This window comes from Hordeum vulgare, chromosome 4H (genome assembly GCF_904849725.1).
Source record: "Hordeum vulgare subsp. vulgare chromosome 4H, MorexV3_pseudomolecules_assembly, whole genome shotgun sequence".
Classification (NCBI taxonomy): domain Eukaryota; kingdom Viridiplantae; phylum Streptophyta; class Magnoliopsida; order Poales; family Poaceae; genus Hordeum; species Hordeum vulgare.
The window spans coordinates 84392520-84414671 of NC_058521.1; the positions used below are offsets into that span (position 1 = coordinate 84392520).

Below are 22152 nucleotides of genomic sequence, written 5' to 3' on the forward strand. Positions count from 1 at the left end.
AGCTCCATGGCTCTCTTCTTGTCCAGAAAAAATCAATGTAAAATTTTGTGGCATTTGGACTTCGCTTGGTATGGATTTTCTGTGAATCAAGAAATAGCAAAAAATAAATAAATAGAAACTCATACGAAGCACTAGGTTAATAGGTTAGTTCCCAAAATTCATATAAAAATGCACCAAAATCATATAAAATCATTGTAAACATGACATGCATACTTCATAATTATAGATACATTCGAGACGTATCATAGAGAAAGCATACCTCGCGTACGGGTGGGGCAAAGCCCGCTACCGCCGACGCCATGCCATCTTTGTCCCACGATGACACTAGTGCAAAAAAGCCTAACTATGGTTGGCGTTAGAGCACACGTCAACACTATTTTAAATACCGATGGTATGCGAGGTGGCCAACACCATTAGTAAGTGTATGTTACCACTGACATGCCTTGTTAGCCCAATACCAACAAAATGATTTTTCACTTACAAAAATAATTATATGAGATATGTAAACCATCAACAAATATATGATATACTGCATCAACTAGTTCAACTCCAAAAACTAGATAGATACTCTTCAACTTAACTAGTTCTCCACAAAAGTTAGTAGTTCAAAAACTAAACTAGCTAGTCCAACTTCACATTTCAACAACCAAACTACATCCATAAATAGCCTAGGTGGTCGATCACATTTTTTTACCAAGGATTAACTTCATCCAACTTCTCATTTCAACAACCAAACTGCATCATCCATATCTATTGATCTCTCCCTCTTTTTTGAAATGTGCTTTCTCCACCTTGAGCTCATTCCTCTCGACCTTGAGGTTCTTTCTCTCATTCTCCAGCTTATCCCTCTCTTGATCAGCTACTCCCTCTGGTCCCTCAGCCTAAAAATCTTGTCAAAGAGATCAACCTTCTCATTGATCAGTTGATCCTTATCCGACTTCAACACGACATTCACCTCCTTCAAGGCCTTGATGGTACTTTCTTGAGAGTCTATGAGTTGGTGGTTGAGCATGTCCACATCATATACCTCCTCCTCAATAGGTGTCAGATCAGGTACATATTAGTCAAATGTTTGAAATCATTAGATATGCACGTCTTTGCAATAATCATGAATGGTTAGATATATGTGTGTGTTTACAATGATCATGAATGTGTTTGGAATCTTATATACCTGGTTGGTGCTCCCTTCTCCCGTGTCGGCATATGCTGTGAAGTTGCAAGAAGACCAATAGTGGCTCTTGTAGGAACTCATCAACGCCAACTACAAAATAATAACAAGTCAACCATGACAACTACAGTTAGGACCAACTGAACACATGACACCATATGACAAGTGAACTATATATGATAATTGAACTATGACAACATTTGACAATTGAACTATATATGACAAAAATATATGACATATGCCAACAATATCCGAATAGTAAGTAATAATAAGTATAAGATATATGTGCATAAATAATAAATGTAGAAATGCAACTCCAACTCACAACATTTGAACTTATAACCAACACTATTGTTTGATCATGGTATATTTATGTAGACTCTAGAACACAACCAACTTGGTTGTTATTTTCAAAGGAAGACACCAACAATGTACAATCTAAAACGCAGTCATAAATTTGGAAGTTGTCAAAACCATGCAGTGCTTACTTTCGTCCCTCCAACAATATCGATCAAAGAATATCTAACAATGTTAGGTCACTTCTTTATCAAAACCAAAGGAATATTTAACTAAGCACCATGAGTTATTTGAAACCACGGGTTAAAATGTCGAAAGGTTGTAGTGTACATGCTCATCCCGCCAACAATATCTAACATTTTTTGATATAACAAATATTGATTCACATCCCAACCTATGAAGAATAGATGCACAAGAGTAGATGCAAGATCTACAAGTAACTACAAAATCACCATGACCATGGCTTTAACCCTAGTCACGAAATCGGCACATCCATATTTTTTACTTTAATAAAAACAATTAAAAGACTATTTTTTATCAGCATTTCTAATTCTTATATTCTTACTTTTAGAAAAGTAACTACAATATTTGTTGACTACTATAATATAAAAATGTTCACCACCATATACAAACAATAAAAAGATAAGAAAATAAAAAGACTCAAAATATATTATAAAAAATATCACTATTTGCAATTACAATACTCTAAATTTAATAAAATAAAGTACAATATAATATAAAATTGTTCATCAAATATGAAATCTCAAAATCAAATAATAATAATAACTTTCAAAATAATAATAAAATGAAAACAAATATTCTTACTTTAATAAGTAAAAGTGTCAAAATAATAAAATACTCCTATATAGGCAAAACAATGGAAGATATTTTTATGAAGAAAGGAAGTTAAATTGTTTGCCAACCCTCCTATATATATATAGGAAAAATTAAGTGTTGGCATTCAGATTCAATGAACGCTAGCATTAGATTAGTTACCTACAATGTTCATACAAATCCAATTCCACCACTATGTACCAACGGGTCAGTACAACTGCGATCATCAATTTGTGGCATTTTAGAAAACCAATGCCACCACCATTTATATAAAGTTGTCGTATCAAATATGTCAATGCTACCATTATTTTAAAAATATAGTGATGTCGTTGATCTAAAATGGAACGCCACCAACTAAAATTGTGGCTAGCCATTTTTCTATTAGTGCGACGACAGATGGGGACGACTAGAGGTGTGGCGACGTCCAGTGGATAGGGTTAGCGCCCGGGTCGCTCGCGAAGAGCGACACAGGGCTCGTGCACGTCGAAGAATTAAATGGGAAAAACCCTATTTGCCGCATCCGGCGTCAAGTTATCGATCTACCGCACATGTTTGATAGTAAATAGGCCGGCCCATTTAGATCTTTTGTACGTGGGATCATTTTCTCGATTTTGGCAACCTTTCGGATTGTTCCTGGCTGGTTTTTGAAACCTTTCAGAAGGTTCTTGAACCGGGTTTTCGTTTTTTTTTGTTTTTCTTCTTCTTTTTGTTTCTAGTTATTTCTGTTTCTTTTTTTTTCTTTTTTGTGTTTGCCTTTTTCTTTGGGTTTATTATTTCCTTTTTTTCTCTTTTTTCTTTTTTAATATTTCAAATTTTGTCCGTGTTTCCAAAAAAATCCAGTTTTAAAAAAAAGTTCTCAAAATTCAAAAAATGTTCTTGTTATACAAAAAGTTCAAAACTTTCAAAACTCAGAAAATGTACTGGATTTAAATTTTCTGTTCGTGTATTCGAAAAATGTCCATACTTCCAAATTTGTTCTCCGTTTAAAAATTTGTTTTAAGATTAAAATATAATGCTTTAAAAAATTGTTCGCACTTCCAATTCTGTTATCAAGATTGAAAAAATGTTCGTGCTTTTAAAATTGTTCACAAATTTAAAAAATGTTGATGTTATCAAAACATATTTGGGAAATTGAAAAACTGTTTGTTTTCATAAAATTTGTTTGCGTTTGTAATAAATATCATACATTCAAAAAATTACTCATTTTTTTTAAAATCGGATTTTGTCAAACAGTGTTAAGTCTGAAACTATACTTAGTATCTTTTAGAGATCTGCTGTATTTTGGTCTGCAGGCCTGTTCTAGTGCAGTGGCTAGCATCAAGCTCGCGCAAGTAGGCAGTCCCGTGTTCGATTCCTAGCAATGGGCCGACCCAGTAAGCAGGTGTTAAATAAGAATTAGTCCAGTTCTTGCCAACTATAATGAGTTAGGTACAGAAGCAGTGGCTAGCATCAAGCTCGCGCAAGTAGGCAGTCCCGTGTTCGATTCCTAGCAATGGGCCGACCCAGTAAGCAGGTGTTAAATAAGAATTAGTCCAGTTCTCGCCAACTATAATTAGTTAGGTATAGAAGTAGTGGCTAGCATCAAGCTCGCGCAAGTAGTCAGTCCCGTGTTCGATTCCTAGCAATGGGCCGACCCAGTAAGCAGGTGTTAAATAAGAATTAGTCCAGTTCTCGCCAACTATAATTAGTTAGGTAGAAGGAGTATTTCTTATACTTGGACACTTTTAAAATTTCCTACACGTTTCATAAAAATAGCAATTTTTAAAATATAAGTGAACAAGTTTAAAACACACATTAAACATTTTGTGTTATAAGTTGAACATTTACTTAATATATGATGAACATTTTTATTATGCATGGTGAACTTTTCTTGTCCAAATATGCTTAAGAATTTTGAAATACACACTGAACATTTTTATAATGCACGGTGAATTTTTTGTAATAGACGGTTAACATTTTCTTAATATACAATTAAATTTTTAGTAATACACATGGTGAATTGTTTTTATAATACATTACAATTAAATAAAGCAATAAGTACAGAAAATAAGAAAATATAAAAGGAAATAAAAGAAAAAGGAACAGAAAAAAGAAAGAAAAAGAAAAGTATATAGAGAAGAAACAGGGAAGCCGAACGTTGGGCAGCCCAGCTGGGGGCGTCGGGAGGTTCTTGTAGCTCCCGCCAGGCCCAAAAAATGGTTGGATCTGTTTGGTTTGGGCCGGTACATTTCGGTCCGGAACAACTGTTGCCCCCCGGCGATTCAACGAGAGGTTCGGACGAGTGAGAGCCTGAGAGGGTTGCCTGCCTCCGGCCGGAGCGCTGCCCGACCACGTTCCCCATCACCAGGCCTCCTCCAGCTCCGCTCATCCAGCGCCGCCTCCCCGCCGGACTCTAGTCGCCGCGCTGCACTTTCTTCGCCGTCTAAGACAGACAGAGAGAGAGGTAAGCCCTCGCCGAGATCTGTCTGTTGCTCCAGTTCATCGCGGGTACGTTCTTCCGATGCGTGTTCCGGGCCCCGATTCGGTCTTCGTTGCTGCGGCAGCGGAGGTGCCAAGAACGTAGAACCCGATTCCCGACCAAGCCATTCCCAGGCCGAGCCCGTTTACACGAGCGAGAATCCTCAGCACGAGGAAAGGAAAAAAAAAACTTGTTCGGCCCTTTCTGCAAATTTTCCACTAGGGTTTTCGGATGACGCTGATTGTAAGGCTCCCGAGGTTCTAAGGTTTAATTGAGCCCTCATTTCCCACCTTATGTAGCTTGTTCGTATAGATTCATTTCGCTTTTGTATTCTCAGCCCGTTTATTCTGGCATTTTTCTCTTAGTTCTTTATATTGTATATATCGATTTCGTGTGGTGGGAATTAGTGCAGGTGATTGTGGGAAGTATATTAGGAAGCTTCTGGGACACTCCATCTCTGGCATCAGTTATCGAAAAATAATCTAATTTCTGTACTGCAGTGGCTTAGGGTTTTAGGCCCTGTTTGGAACCATAATAGATTATGATAATCTGGATTATGAAGATAAATTATATAATCTGGTTTATAAAAATAATCTAGGTGAACATGTTTGGAGGCCAGATTATATAAACTGTAATCCAGGTTTTACATTGCATAATGACCTATCTACCCTCTGTTTTTTTTAAAAAGAGGAGGGTAGCGGTGGTAGAAATGTTATTATCTCCAACTTTACAAGGGTAATGGGTCATTAGCAATCCATAATCTGATTTTAGCTGGTATAGAGTAGATTATGAGTTTTTAATAATCTATCCATCTAGTTTTTATAATCTACACTATAAGTTGTCCTGTTTGGAAACATTATAGATTATAGAAACTGGATTATATAATCTAGGTGGTTCCAAACAGGGCCTTAGTCTCGTTTAATTAATTAACTGGTATTGCTGTGGTGTTGGAATTTTGCAAGTTGGCCATCGTTTGCAGCTTCCTTGATATGTTAAGCTGTAATTCCAATCTAGCTCTGCTGCTCCTTTCCAATCATGTCTGCATGTAATGCCTTCTTTTCTTTTTAGGCATGCAATGCAAGTAATTTTTCTGATATTCTACCGCTGCAATTGCTTCATGTTTCTGATGTGATAGGTAGGCCGCGTCGAGAAAAATGGAAGAGGTGGAAAATACCAGCAAGCGTAAAGCACCCGAGCTGGATTCGGAGGACAGTTCCGCTGCCGCTGTTCTGGATGGACAGCAGTCGCTGCCTGGCTTGGCTGCCAAGCGTCAGAACCTCTCCCGGACGTGCATCCATGAGGTTGCTGCCCCCAGTGGCTACGATCTGTCCAAGGACGAGGCCGTACATGGGACCCTTTCAAACCCTGTCTTTAACGGGAAAATGGCCAAGACATACCCGTTTCAGCTCGACCCCTTCCAGAGTGTCTCGATTGCCTGCTTGGAGCGGAACGAATCTGTCTTGGTCTCAGCTCACACCTCTGCGGGGAAGACGGCCGTTGCTGAGTACGCCATTGCAATGTCGTTCAGAGACAAGCAGAGGGTCATATATACCTCTCCACTAAAGGCTCTGAGCAATCAGAAGTACCGTGAGCTTAGTCAGGAGTTTTCTGATGTTGGTTTGATGACTGGTGATGTCACTCTTCAGCCAAATGCTACTTGCCTGGTTATGACGACGGAAATCCTGAGGGCAATGCTCTATAGGGGTTCTGAGGTGATCAAGGAAGTTGGTTGGGTTATATTTGATGAGATCCACTACATGAAGGACCGGGAAAGAGGGGTTGTGTGGGAAGAGAGTATAGTTTTCCTTCCCCCTGCCATCAAGATGGTTTTTCTTTCTGCTACCATGTCGAATGCAACTGAGTTTGCTGAGTGGATATGCAATCTGCACAAGCAGCCTTGTCACGTGGTGTACACAGACTTCAGGCCGACACCATTACAGCATTACGTGTTCCCAATAGGTGGGTCTGGTCTCTACCTCGTAGTAGATGAAAATGGTCAGTTCAGGGAGGATAATTTTCTGAAGCTGCAAGACACATTTGCGAAGCAACCTAGTCAACTAGATGGGAAGAAGAGTGGTGGGCCTAAAGCCAGTGGTCGAATTGCAAAAGGTGGGAATGCTTCTGGAACTTCTGACATATACAGAATTGTCAAGGTAGGCAGCCACTGACATACTTTAGTGCAAGATAAATTCTGGCCTTATTGTGCTTTCTGAATTTATAAAATAATAGATGGTTTATGCTTTCTTGTACAAGCATGCATATTTTGTAGTTTACCACCTGCTGGCTTTAAACTAGGGAACAGTTCATGTCTCACTTGTTGATGATATTCACTGTTTAGCTGTTGATGTTTTATAGTTTAGTTTAATTTTTTCCAGTGATATCCCTTCTTAATTTCGATGATTGCTAACTTGCAGATGATTATGGAGCGCAAGTTTCAACCAGTCATTATTTTCAGCTTTAGTAGAAGGGAATGTGAGCACCATGCGATGTCGATGTCAAAACTTGATTTCAACACTGAAGAAGAAAAGGATAGCATTGAACAGGTTTTCCGTAGTGCTATTTTCTGTTTAAGCGAGGAAGATAGGGGTTTACCTGCTATAGAGTTGATGTTGCCTCTTCTTAAACGAGGTATTGCAGTACACCATTCTGGACTGCTTCCAATAATTAAGGAGCTGGTGGAATTGCTCTTCCAAGAAGGTCTTGTGAAAGCTCTCTTTGCTACTGAGACGGTGTGCGCTTTAACCTGATTATCCCATTTGACACTAAAATTATTTTATCCATTGACATGTGCATAATTTGGAACTATACTCCTCAAAGGGACTTCTATTTTGGTTTTTGAACTAGAGAAAGTCAGATAACTGTTGTTTTACACTTATTTTCACTGTTTAGTAGCAGCATTTGATTAACTCATGATTGTTATTCCTCAGTTTGCAATGGGACTGAACATGCCTGCAAAAACAGTTGTCTTTACATCTGTCAAAAAATGGGACGGTGATAGTAACCGTTTTATTGGTTCTGGAGAATATATACAGGTAAATCTAATGTGCATGAAGTGAAGTCAGGCATATATATGTAGAGTTAGTAGGTGGAATAAAATGTACGAGCTCTTCTCACAATAATTTTGTTTTTTCTTTCTAGATGAGTGGAAGAGCCGGTCGGCGTGGCAAGGATGAACGTGGCATTTGTGTTATAATGATAGATGAAAAGGTAAGGCTGTGTAGTCTTCTGTTCCAAATATCTTTGTTCTTCTTAATAGATTGTATATAGCACAATGATTATGTGCGGAATTTTTATGTCTTTTTAGTACAATAATTTCATCAAATGCATTCTCCGTCCAGATTCTGCAGTTGTCTTTCTGTGTTGATTATGATAACGAAATGTGATAACTAATTACTGCTTTATTTTTGTCAAATCATTGATATTTCACTTGTAGTCATGGTTCTGATTTTGGTAGATGTTTACCAGTTTGATATTTAAACTTAACAGTCTTTATTAGTTAATTATGGGTATGCAGTGGCATGTAGTCGGAAGTCATTATGAGCTTATTTTTTTAGACTATTGAAATTTGCATTTGGAAGATACATGCGCTGTTCTTAGTTCTGAGAACTAAGAACAACTCAGAACTAAGAACAGCGCATGTATTGCTTTCGGCTTTGGCTTTGGCTTTTGGCCTATTTAGTGACAAAAGCCAAAAGCCAAAGTCGAAAGCACCTAAATAGGTGCTCTTTTGGCTTATAAGCCAAGGTGGAAAAGCCAAGTAAAAGCTGTAGTTGTTTTTAAGTCATTTTGTTCTGTTGGAGTTGTCCTCCCGAGGGACATCCCGTTCATGCTTGAATTTACTTCTCATATCAAGCTTTACTTAGCTTGCAATACTTGTTATGCAAAATTAATTTGCTCCGAATTCTTAGTAGTTGTGTTGACATTCATTTTGCGCTATTGAAGCTGTCCTGTAAGACACTTGTTGTGTTCCATATTCATGCTTGAATTGCTTTTCAAGATTTATTATGTATGCCGTGATTCTTATGCAACATATATACACTGAAGCTTTTGTTTTGTGCTCACGTGCTTCCTTTAGTTTGACATTTGGCCTTTGGTCTTCACATAATTTAACTTTTCAGATGGAAATGAGTGTTATCAAGGACATGGTGTTAGGTAAACCAGCACCTCTCATCAGTACTTTCCGACTGAGCTATTACACTATTCTGAATTTGCTGAGTCGCGCGGAGGGCCAATTTACTGCTGAACATGTGATCCGGAATTCATTCCACCAGTTTCAGTATGAAAAGGTTTGTATCAACTTAAAGACACCTTTCATGACATATCCTTTTGAATGACAAATATTAGCTTCCCTTGCTGTTCAGGCATTACCTGAAGTGGTTCAGAAGATTACAAGGTTGGAAAATGAAGCTAGTTTGCTGGGCTCTTCTGGAGAGGTATGCTATTTCGGTTGTAGTATACATTATTGTGCTTCTGTTTGACTAACAATGTATCACCTCTACTTGTACAGAATGATCTTGCTGAATATCACAAATTAGGGCTTGATATATCTGAACTTGAGAAGAAAATCATGTCTGAGATGATTAGACCAGAGAGAGCTTTGCTATATTTGGTTCCCGGAAGGCTGGTACGTAACTATTTCTCCTAGGTTCTGTTCTTTCTTGATGATGAGATGTACATGTTCAGCAGTTATCACCGCTTATTTGACTGCTAAGAAGCAGCACTACACTATGAATACTGTGTGTATTTCTGTTCATCATTTTGCTTGTTTGATGAATTGCTTTGTTATGGCTTATGATGTGGATTCTGTAAAATTTACACTGATTCCATTTCACTGAGTAATTTGCATCATGGCAGGTTAAGGTGAGGGATGGTTCAACCGACTGGGGATGGGGTGTGGTTGTAAATGTTGTAAAGAAACCTCCAGCATCTAGTAGTCTCCCCCCTGCATTAAGTGCATCCCGCAATAATAACTATATAGTGGATACCTTGCTTCATTGTTCTTCTAGTTCGAGTGAGAGTGGATTGCGATCGAAGCCATGCCCACCTCGCGCTGGAGAGAAGGGAGAAATGCATGTGGTGAGTTGAAGATCGTGACAAAGGATTTTATTGTGGTCGTTTATCTTCAGTTTGCTAGTCATTTTATTATTCTCATTTAGCGATGGCCCAAAATTTACTTTTGACTAATGTTAAGATTTTTGCAGGTGCCTGTACCATTACCTTTGGTATGTGGTCTAAGCAGCATTAGAATCAGCATTCCATCTGATCTGCGACCACCTGAAGCAAGACAAAACATACTTTTTGCAGTTCATGAACTAGGAAAGCGTTACCCCCAAGGACTTCCAAAGCTACATCCAATTACGGTGAAAATTCTTCGTACATAATGCCTCTTTTCAGTTCGTTGTTAATTTTTGCACTAGGAGTACCATTTTTGTTTAGATAGGCTGAAAGTTCCAAAACAAGGAAGTCATATTTATCTTGTCAGGATTTAGATGTACATCAGCACAGCTCTCCGGATGAGATATATCATATTTGTTTTTCCTCAGTACATCATCTATGCATGATATACGGACGGAGAAAACAAATGCTATAGCTAAAATACTGATATGGTCTTCACCTGCTTATTTCTAGTCTGCAAACTATTTGATGGGTTCCCTTGCTCTACCTTCTGCTGGCATTCCTTCGTGTCACGTTTAGTTGGTCCAGTTTCTCAGATCATTATTTCCTAAAAACATATCACCTGTCATCCTAAAGCGATCATTTTGAATAATGGTGCAACCTTTTGACATTCTGGTATAATTAATAGGACATGGGTATTGAAGAACCTGAATTAGTCGACCTGGTTCATAAACTTGAGGATCTTGAGCAGAAACTATGTTCTCACCCACTTCATAAGGTATGCCTCATCGTCACCTTTCAATTAAGAAATGCCCAGTCCTGTTTTTTACTTGATGCACTTATTTTTTGCTATTTTTGTGTCTCAGTCTGATCAAAGTGAGCAGCAACTGTCCTGGTACCAAAGAAAAGCTGAATTGAATCATGAAATTCAGCAACTAAAGTCAAAGATGCGGGATTCACAGGTTGGTTGAATGTTTGCATGGTTGATCCTTGTGAAACAGCTAAACGTGTTCTCACATTCTCCTCCATTCAGCTACAAAAATTTAGGGATGAACTGAAAAACCGGTCTCGCGTTCTGAAGATGCTGGGTCATATTGATGCAGATGGTGTTCTCCAGTTAAAGGGGCGTGCTGCCTGTTTAATAGACACTGGGGATGAGCTGCTTATCACTGAACTTATGTTTAATGGTACCTGTTTAATATGACTGTGGGTTCAGCTTTTGCTTACTTTATATTCAGTATTGCATTAATATGTTTATGTGACTAGGTACATTTAATGATCTTGATCATCATCAAGTTGCTTCCGTTGTTAGCTGCTTTGTACCGTGTGAGAAGTCAAGTGAGCAAATACGCCTGAGAAATGAGCTTTCTAAACCAATGATACAGCTCCAGGAGGCTGCAAGAAAAATAGCTGAGGTGCATACTTGTTGTATCATCACTATATTACCACCCATCTCCCTGGTCCCTATGCTTGATTGGGAATTCTGATTTCTCACTCTTGTTTTAGGTACAACGAGAATGCAAATTGGACGTAAATGTTGAGGAATATGTTGAATCAACTTGTAAACCCTACCTGATGGACGTCATATACTGCTGGTCAAAGGTTTGTCAGACTATGCAGTTCATTAAACTATAGATCTTGTGTTCCATTTTTTATTCTTATTTTTGGAATTTTCCAGGCGTTGAGATATCTTATTTCCAATTGTGACATTGATTCTTATCATGCATAATCTCGACATCTGATGCAATCATACTCTGTATCTGTACTGCTGCTGCAGTTTTTGTAGTTATATTATATCTAGATTCCTGAAACATTTTCCACACAGGGCGCCACCTTCGGAGAGGTGACAGAAATGACTGACATTTTTGAAGGAAGCATCATACGGCTAGTTAGGAGGCTGGATGAATTTCTGAATCAGGTAAACCACCTGTTGGTTCCCAGCACTAGTACTGAAATCACTTCGATAACGAGAGTGTCTGCCTCTGATTGTCCCATTCGGCTTAAAGTGCATGCGAATAAAAAAAATCTGCCTTTGATTGATCCATTGGATCAATGTGCATGAATACAAGTGTGAAATGTCCTTCTAGGGAAATGCCCATAAACTGTCAACATTTACTCTCACTGTGACCTGACTGAATACGACTAACAAGTTGGATTGTGTAGCTAGATATGTATGAAATGTTCTCTATTTCTCTTTATCTCCATATTGAAATTGTGATCGGCATCGACTTTCTTCTTTTCCATTTTCTGCATGCCCAACACTTCACTTTTCTACTGCAAAGTTCTGTAAACAGTCAAGAAAGTTAGCTTGCTTTATTTTCCTTTTTGAACCAACTGACTGAATTTGTTTGCCAGCTAAAAGCCGCTGCTGAAGCTGTCGGGGAAGTCAACCTTGAGAGCAAGTTTGGATCGGCGAGCAAGAGCTTGCACCGGGGCATCATGTTTGCCAACTCATTGTATCTGTGATGAGTGCTCCAGCAGTTGTAACATTTTAGCAAACCAATCATAGCTTTTTTCGTTTTTGTTTTTGACAGCCCTTATCTGTGGGAGTATAGGTTGTAGCCTTCTACCCTGGTAACCCCTTAGGCATTGCTACACATGAACTTATCATGTTTCGTACATGGATAATCAGGTGGCGCAACATTTTTATCAGGCGCAAAAGCTCTATTATACATTTTCTATAGATCATTATGCGATCATGTGGTTAGTAGGTCTTGGATCCCTTGTTTATCAAGCAGTTCTTTTTTACATGCCACGTCATGTATGTGTTACGAAATCTAGTTAACTACTGAAATATAAAGCACACGAGCTAATTACATGTGTTGCAATAGGGCATACATATTCTAGTGGTCCAACACCGACCGTGTCTGGCATATACCTTACACCTATCATATTCTAGATTTTGATAAGATTTGATTTCAGTATGAGTGGGGGATGACAAGAAATGTTTTGATTTAGCTGAGGGTTTGTTTGTAAGGTTTGATTTGATTTCGGTATCGGTAGGGTAAGGCAAGTAAAGTTGATTTAATTGAGGTTTTGTGAGATTTGATTTGATTGAGTTAATGAAAGATGTGGGAAGGCTTCACCAACGGATGTATGACCACCAACTCTTATTAATAGTACCGCCTCAAAAAAAAACTCTCATTAATAGTAGAGATACATTTGTTTTGCTTTACAAAATTTTACATGTATAAAAATGTGTTCTTGAGAAATTAATGCCATGGCAAACTAATGTGGCAATTCATTGCACAACGTTATATTTCCAATAGGGCTATTAAAGCAATAGGGCTACAAATTTTTACTTAATTAGTTGATTTTAGGAATTATGAAATTGAATTATCTAGAATGTGACTAAGTTGAATCAACATACAGTATATGAGAAGAGAGAAGAGAACCTAGCTAAGCTAGATAACACAACCAAAGCAAGCTAAAATTAAAGTAAGTACAAAGTGATGGGAGGATAAAAATACCCAAATGATAAGTGCCACACATCAGGTGTGTGGCACTCCGAATCCGACGTTTCTTTATGGCAATTTAAGTCACGCAAGGATGGCAAATTATAGTGTCACACGGTAAGTTTCTGTGAAAATAAACTGAAACACGAAAGTTGTCATGCTTGACAAATAAAGTTTCCATCTTCGCGTCACTAAGCTTGTCGTCGAAAACGTTCGGAGTTTCCATGTGCTCGTACCTGACGTGTGGCACTTATGAGGATCCTAAAAATGACAATAATGACGAGCACACGAAACAAGGTGGTTTATCTAAAATAATAAAAATGACACACGAAACAAGATGGTTTATCTTGATGCGGTCTCTTTTTTTACGGGTAAAAACTTGTATTACTCGTATCATAGCAGGATTACAATCAATTACGTTAAGAACAATGGCTATCGGAGGATCAGACCCAAGCCAAGCAAGTCATAGTTCTTCCCTCTAAGCGAGCATAGTTTCCAAAGCGTCACTAACTTTATTTTGAGAATGACTAACATGAGTAATACTACTTCTACGAAGGCGCATCAGGTATTTGATCTCTTTCACCAATGACGAGTACAATGATATGTGTGTATCGTCTGCTTGAATCATCCCAATTGCCACCGGTAACTCGAAGTAGTGCTAACGAGAGACCCTCCGTGCATGCACCAAGTTCAGCTTTAAGGGCATCCCGACATGAAAAAGCTCTATGCACGAGGAAAAGGTGATTGCACCATGTCCATCACGCAATACCATGCCCGAATTAACACATACATCCTCCAAGAAGGGTCCACCAGAATTAAGCTTAACCCAACCATGAGAGGGTACAACCCAGCCGAGCTGTAGCCTAGGTATTGTCATTTTATGTGATCTACTAGTCACGATATCTGAAAAAACAACTGCCTTTCCCTTGCATGGATAAAAAAATGGCTCATGTTTTATGCACAAAAGTGACTCCAGATAGCTACACAAGAAACTCTTGGATATATTTGTAGGTGGTGGTTCTTTGTCATGCACAATCTCATTTCGGATATACCAACCTATTCACAATACCATCAATACCATGCATCAATAAATTTACGTCATGTTATCAAGTACATGTAGATCTGTATGCTGAACTGAATGAAGATCTGTCAATATGCAAACTTTAGACATGGCATTCCATAGTTCAATAGATTTTGGACATACTACAAAAGGGTGAAAAGTATCCTTGATATCCTTGATGCATACAGGGCAAATAACTCAAACTTCTAGTCCTCTCATGTGCTTTTTTGCCAGCTTGGCAGGGCATTAGTAGCAGGTCTCCAGGAAAAAAATAGCAATGGGGTACTACATTTGACCAAATTCGCTGCCATACCTTTTTGTCGCCATCTGGAGCGGAACTAGAGGATCCGAAACTTCACTTGCCGAGAGTTGTAGGGCTAATTGATATGCATTTTTGATAGTGAAAATCCCATGCAAACCCGACCCCCAAGCCAGCGTGTCACTCTCCAGCCTTGGAGATGTCCGAATCTTCAATATTTCCACAACGTCACATGGAAAAAATAGGACTACAACAACTGGACGTTCCAAGACCTATTGTGATTCAAGAGATTTGAGACAAACCGAATTTTGCACACGCCTTGTGTGGTCACATGTTTATAGAAGTTCGGTATAGCATCGAGTTATCTCTCCAAATCCTAATATTCTATCCATTACCAACTCTCCAGACAATGCCCTTTTTCAACAAGTCAAGATCATGGATAATTGTCGTCCACAAAGATGATGTGTTATTCCGAAAAACTGTATCCATAAGATCACCATCTAGATAATGTCGGGCTTTCAATAATTGATCACAAAGGCTATACTACCTTACCAACAGTCTTCATGCTTTGCGAGCAATAAGAGCGTGATTGAATAAGTGAAAGTCAAATCAAGACCACCTTCACACTTGGGTCTTAACAGATGAGCCCAAGCCTTCCAATGGACCCCCAAGAATAAAAGCTTCTCACCATTCTCATCGGGTCATTACAAACTAAATAAGGGAGCTCGAAAACCCCCATAATATATGTGTAGGCAGCGCTTGAGAAACAAACTTGATAAGAACTTGTCTACCAGGTTGTGCAAGGTATCCATCACCTCACTAGATTAGTCTTTTAGTCAAACTAGTTTGGAGGTTATGAAATTTTCCTTTTGACATGATGAAAGGATGTGGATGTTGCCTAGAGGGGCCCGGGTGAATATGCACTTTAAAACAATTATGGTTTAGTCTTGAACAAATGCAGAATAAAACTAGCGTTAACTTGTCAAGCACAAAACCTAAAATAATTAGGCTCACCTATGTGCACCAACAACTTATGCTAAGCAAGATAAACAACTAAGTGATATGAATATATATACTATGTCTATCACAAAGTAAAGTGCATAAGTAAAGGGCTCGGGTAAGAGATAACCGAGGCACGCAGAACGATGATGTATCCTGAAGTGCACACACTTGTGGATGCTAATCACCATTGGAGCGGTGTGGAGGCACAATGCTCCCCAAGCTTCCACTAGGGCCACCATAATCTCCTCACACCCTCGCACAATTCAAGACGTCGTGATTCCACTATGGGATCCTTGAGAGTGGTCACCGAACCCGTACAAATGGAGACCCTTGGGGCGGTCATCGAACCCGTACAAATGGCAACTCTTGGGGGTGGCCACAAACCCGTACAAATTGCTCGGGGCAATCTCCACAACTTAATTGGACACCCCGACGCTTGCCTGGAGCTTTATACCATAGTGATTGAACTCTGAGACACCAACAACCGTGTAGGGTGGATAACCACCCAAGAAGCACAAGCTCTAGGGTGCCCAAACACCCAAGAGTAATAAGCTTCTCAACTTTTCACTTCCATGTATCATCATGGAAACCTCAAACCAATGCAACTAATGCAATGGCAAGAACACATGAAGTAGTCAAGTCCCCCACTCTCAGATCCCACCACAACAGCAAAATCTATGGAGGAATATGAGAGGAAGAACAAGGAGAACACAAAGAATTCCAAGATCTAGATCCAAAGGGTTCCCCTCACCCTAGTTTAAAAAACCGGACCAGACAGTTGGTCGTACCAAAAAAATCAGAACCGGCAGCCTCATCGGGTTTTTAAGCTAATAAGACCGTTCTGCAATCGGAATGGAGAAAACCGGTCAAACCGGCCGGTTTTCTGGAAAACCAGTGAAAACTGGGTCACTAAACCAGAAAAAACTAGGAAAATAGTTTAATAGAAATTGGGAGAAGTGGGATTCGATCCCATGTCATGTTTGCAATACGCTAGGCCTGCCCATGACACTATAACCAACTCGACTATGCTACTTTGTTGTTCACTACATGAAAATAATTTTATTTGACATTATTTCACACTATATTAGCACATATATTACTCAACATATATTATTATTTTTGCTTAAAAAACCGACAATCGAACCAGTGAACTGGCGGTCCGACCGGTAAAAACCTGAACCAACAGCCTTTCCAATTCAATTTCTGGTTTGGTTTTCTAAACTATGCCCCTCACTTAGAGTAGAAAGTGATTTGTGAAAATGTGGATCAAGATCTCCTCTCTCTTTTCCCTCAAGAAAGAGAAAGAATTATTATAGGGATTGAGAGATAGCAAGCTTAAAGAAGGTCAACAATGGGGGGGAACACAAGCTTAAAGGATAAAATCCATTAGGGAAGACGACCCCCTTTTATAGCGGGACAAAAGATCGAACTGTTGTGCTCAGCCCGTAGTAAAGCAGTACTATCGCTCGGGCGAGCGCTACTACCACTCTAAAATCGCTTATAAAATAAAGACTTATAGAAGCTAGAATCCAAGCGGAAATAGGAGCGACACTGGTTTGTGGAAGTACCGCTTAGGCGGTACTACCTCTCTACTACCGCTTAAAGACAGGGAAAATTTTGTTTTGCTACTCTAGTTTTGCCAATTTTCCTTATGCCACACTAATTTTTGACACTTTACTTTTGACACACTTGGCTTTTGACAATTATCACAATTGCCATTCCATGGCAAAAGCAAAATAATTCTATTTCACTTTTGCCACTCTTAGCTTTTGATAATGCATCAGAGTTGCCACCTTGAAAATGTTATTTATGCCACAAAATGGCAATTGTGATAACTGTCAAAAGCTAAGAGTGGCAAAAGTGAAATGTCAAAACCTAGAGTGGCCTATGGTAAATTGGAAAAAGCTAGAGTGGCAAAAACAAAATTTCCCCTTAAAGAAAACATGCAACATAAAGTTGCACCGAGGACTTATCCAAGCGTTAGTAGCAGCGCTAGTACCGCATAAGAGGTGCTACCATGGGACAGAGCGGTACTACCGCTTGGGTGCTGCAAAATAGCCCAAGCAAACAGATGGAATGAGTAAGACTGAAACTGTTATAACTTTTGTACATGGGCCCCGAAAGGAGCAAACCCAAGCTCGTTGGATGGACGACGACAAGTGAACCTTCCCAAATAGGATAATAAATGAAAATAGGATAAGGAAGAGAACCTTCCCAAATATGAAGCCTCATGATCTCCAACACCAAAAATGCAAAGATGATCCATACGAAATCCGTTTTCAATGAACTTGAGTTTGACAATAAGACGAACACAAACTATAAAACCTCACATAGAGAAAAGCCAAATAAGAACCAAGAAAGATTATGCCAATTATGCAATGGTTTGAGCTCTATACGAACGATATGATCATGCTACTCACTCGAAAAAAACCTTGATAGTACGGGAATCGAACCTATAATCCGGTCTCGTGAAACGTCTCCAACGTATCTATAATTTATGATTGTTACATCCTGTTATATTATCATCCTACGATACTTTTTTGGGTCATAATTCACCAATTTGTATTATTTTTTACCACTAACCTATTAAACCCAGTGCCCGGTGCAAGTTGTTTTTGTGTTTTTTTTTGTTTTTCAGGTTTTCGGTACCAAACAAAGTCCAATTGCCACGATTTTTTTATGATTTTGTCTGGACCAAAAGAAGACGTCGAAGCTTCGGGAGGAGACCTGGCTAGTCCATCCCTAGTGGCCCCTCTCGCTCTGTTCTCTGGCCTATAAATTCACATATATTCGAGAAACTCTAAATATCATCACCAAACACTTTTTTCGCTGCCGCAAGTTTGTGTTCCACGGTGATCCCATCTGGAGCTCCGTTCCGGCACCCTGCTAGAGTGGGGATCAATCACGGAGGGCCTCTTCATCAACCTTGCTGCTCCTCATGATGATGTGTGAGTAGTTTACCACAGACCTACGAGTCCATAGTTAGTATATAGCTCTCTCTCTCTCTCTCTTGATCTTCAATGCAATGATCATTGCATCTTTGCTTTGATCTATCCGATGTAATTATTTTGTATAGTGTGCTTGTTGGGATCTGATGAATTGTGGGTTTATGTTCACATTATTCATGAAAAGTATTTGAGTCTTCTCTAAAATTATTATGATTCTTATTTGCATGAGCAGCATAGCTTCGTAATTCTCTCCAATCTATTGAATTGCTTTGGACAAGTAGTTTGGTATTTCTTCAGTGAGAGGGGTGCGTTGTGGTGGGTTAAACCTGGCGAGTTTCTATATCCCAGTGACAGAAGGGGACAGTTGTGTCTTTGTGTTGCTTCCACTAAGGATAAAACAATGGGGTTTATTCAAATTGGTTGAGTTTACTTTGTCTACATCATGTCATCGTTCTCCAAGCATTACTCTGTTTTACTTAATACTCTAGATGCATGCTGGATAGCGATCGATGGGTGGAGTAATAGCAGTAGGTGCATGCATGAGTTGGCCTATTTTCTTATGGACGTGATGCCTATATACACATGATCATTGTCGTGAAAATTGCATAACTATCTGTTGTTCTGTCAATTGCCCAACAATAATTTGTTTACCCACCATATGTTGCTTTCATGAGAGATGCCACTAGAGAACACTATGGCCCCGAGTCTATTCACTTATATATTCAGAAAACTTATAATTTCCTTGCTATTATTATTTGTCTTTTATTTTATTTTGCAAGTTACAATTACCTACACACCTCATTTTCTTGCAAATAACGAGATCAAGGGGACTGACAATCCTCTTGCTCATGTTGGGTGCAAGTTGTTTTCTCTTTTGTGTGCAACCGCTGAAGACTGTTAAGGATTGATGTTCTTATAGGTTCGATAAACCTTGGTTTCTTAATAGAGGGAAATACTTACCCGCATTATCCTACAATTACCCGTTCCTCTTCACAAAAAACCAAACACAAATCACAAGTACGAGGAAGGATTTCTAGCGCCGTTGCGGGGGAATATCATCACCAACTATCAAGTAACTTCACACAAATCATCATTCACTTGTTCTTATTTTTATTTGTTGTTATATATTGCTTTCTTAAAAAAATTCAAAAATTCGAAAATATTTCTGTTTTGTTGCTTGCCTAGTTATGTTATATCTTTGTCACACCAAAACAGGAAGTAAATGCAAAAAATTAAGATAATCGGATCCTCATCCGCTCTATGCTTATTGTAAACCAATAGCTCATAACGAAGTGATGAATGAAAATGCTATTGGTATACATTTATTGAATGAAAAACATGATTTTAATTTTGTTAGTCTAAATTCTATGAATATCAATTGTGCCAATGATCTTGATTGGGGTGATAATCAGGATGTTGCTTTTGATCTCGATAATACCAAGCTTCATAATGAATCTATTATTGATAATGATATTTGCAATGCTACTAAAAGTGGGTTTGGAGAGGTCATGACTTTAGTTGATGTTAATCCCACTACCTTGGAAGATTGTAAAACTTTTGTGCATGGGGATCATGGAGAGAATATTTTATATGAGAGCTATGTTGTTGAATTGAATATGATTCTACATGTAATTATTATGAGAGAGGACAATATGGTTATAGGAATTTTCATGTTACTCATTTACCTCTCTTTGTGCTAAAATTATTAATTCTTCATTCTTCCTACATGCATATGCTAGATACTTCTTGCCTTGATAATTTGTTTACTTATAAAATGCATATGCATAGGAAGTATGTTAGACTTAAATGTGTTTTTCACATGCTACATGATGCTCTCTTTATGTTTCAGTTATTATCTTTCTTGTGAGCATCATTACAATCACAAGCCTATCTTAATGGCTATAAAGAAAGAGCTTGTTGGGAGAAAACCCAATAATTTCTATTTTGATGTGATGACATAACTACTTCCTATGTAATGATTGTATTTTTATGTTTAAATTAGTGTTTGTGCCAAGTAAAAACTATGAGATGATTTGTATGATAAGTATAATTGATACAATGCAAAAATAGAAACTTTGACGTACATTGCAGCATTTCTATGATTTTACCAAAACGTATTTTTAAGCTGATTTTTTACACAATATTGATATACAAATTCCTGAGGTCGTCCTAATTGTTTTAGAATTTTGGAGTTACATAAGTATAGGTTCATTACATATCACTACAGACTTTTCTGTTTTAGATAGATTCTGTTTTTGCTTGCGTAGTTTGCTTGTTTTGATGATGTTGTGGATTGTATCGGGGGGGGGGGGGGGGGGAGGTATAAGCCATGGAGAAGTTAGAATACAATACCTATTATGCAATAATCAAATATGAATCAATTTACAACAGTACCTAAGTATTTGATATGTTGCTTATACTAATGGATTTCACAAAGTTTTGTTAAGTTTTGTGTGATTGAAGTTTTCAAACTTTGGGTGTTATTGCGATGGACAATGGAATAAGGAGCGGCAAGAGCCTAATATTGGGGATGCCCAAGGCACCTCAAGGTAATGTTCTAGGAATACTCAAGCATCTAATCATGGGGATTCCCCAGAAGGCATCCCCTCTTTCGTCTCAATCCATCAGTGTGTCACTTGGAGCTACATTTTTATTCGTCACATGATATGAGTTTTGCTTGGAGCGTCATTTGCTTTAGTTTGCTTCTTATTTTTTGTTTGCCAAAATAATCATTTGCTGTACACATCAACTTGAGATAGACACACATTCATCATGATTTGTTAGAATACTCTATGTGCTTCAGTTATATCTTTTGAGCTAAGCATTTGCTCTAGTGTTTCACTTGTATCTTTTTGAGCATGGTGGCATGCAGATTTTGTAATAAAAATTGCACTCTCGTTCTTCACTTATATTTGTTTGAGAGTTAATAAAAAGTAGCGGTAATTTGTGTGGGTCATAAGGATAGTCCAAAAATAATAGGTATTCAATGAATGAAAATCAAAATCATCATGTAGCTCATAAAGAGAAATTCTGGGTTAATTATATTGATGTGGTAATATGAAAAAGGTGTGAGTGCATCACCGTTGATTCATAGAAGTATCGATATTAAGAGGTGTTAATTTCTTGTTTTTATGAATTTTAAAAAGGCATGTCGAGGATGTGTAAGCATTTCTATTCCTCGTTGAAATCCTAGTGTTGTTTCGAGTCGGACGTCGTGCGATGGTTAACTCCCAACCCTTTCCCTTGGGGCATGCAGGTAGTGCTTTGATTTGTGATGAAACTAATAAAACTTTGCAATAAGTATATGAGTTCTTCATGACTAATGTGAAACCATGGACGTACGTAATCTCACCTCCTCATATTTTGCTAGCCTCTTCGGTATCGTGCATTTGCCCATTCTCACCTAGATGACCGGTGCGAACTGGTGCATTCAAACCCCGTGGCATGATATTTTTTGTCACACATAAACCTTCTTATATATTCCTCAAAACTGCCACCATACCTACCTATCATGGCATTTCTATAGCCATCCCAAGATATATTTCCATGTAAATTC

General features: G+C 38.4%; 1 protein-coding gene across 2 annotated transcripts; it reads left to right on the forward strand.

Annotated features, from left to right (window-relative positions):
* Positions 1-4549: 4549 nt before the first annotated feature.
* LOC123447952 (DExH-box ATP-dependent RNA helicase DExH10-like) lies at positions 4550-12587 on the forward strand. Of its 2 annotated transcripts, XM_045124693.1 has the most exons (17): positions 4560-4742; positions 5893-6910; positions 7172-7486; positions 7685-7789; positions 7896-7964; positions 8876-9043; positions 9119-9190; positions 9265-9381; positions 9612-9833; positions 9959-10117; positions 10561-10650; positions 10739-10834; positions 10906-11059; positions 11139-11287; positions 11379-11474; positions 11698-11790; positions 12228-12587. In XM_045124693.1, the coding sequence occupies exons 2-17, from the start codon at positions 5912-5914 to the stop codon at positions 12336-12338; spliced, it is 3015 nt and encodes a 1004-aa protein (XP_044980628.1). In that variant the 5' UTR covers positions 4560-4742; positions 5893-5911; the 3' UTR covers positions 12339-12587. The 2 variants fall into 2 exon arrangements, with proteins under 2 accessions (XP_044980629.1, XP_044980628.1); XM_045124694.1 differs by lacking the exons at positions 11139-11287; positions 11379-11474; positions 11698-11790; positions 12228-12587 and having other exon boundaries at positions 4550-4742; positions 10976-11034.
* The last annotated feature ends 9565 nt before the right edge of the window (positions 12588-22152 follow it).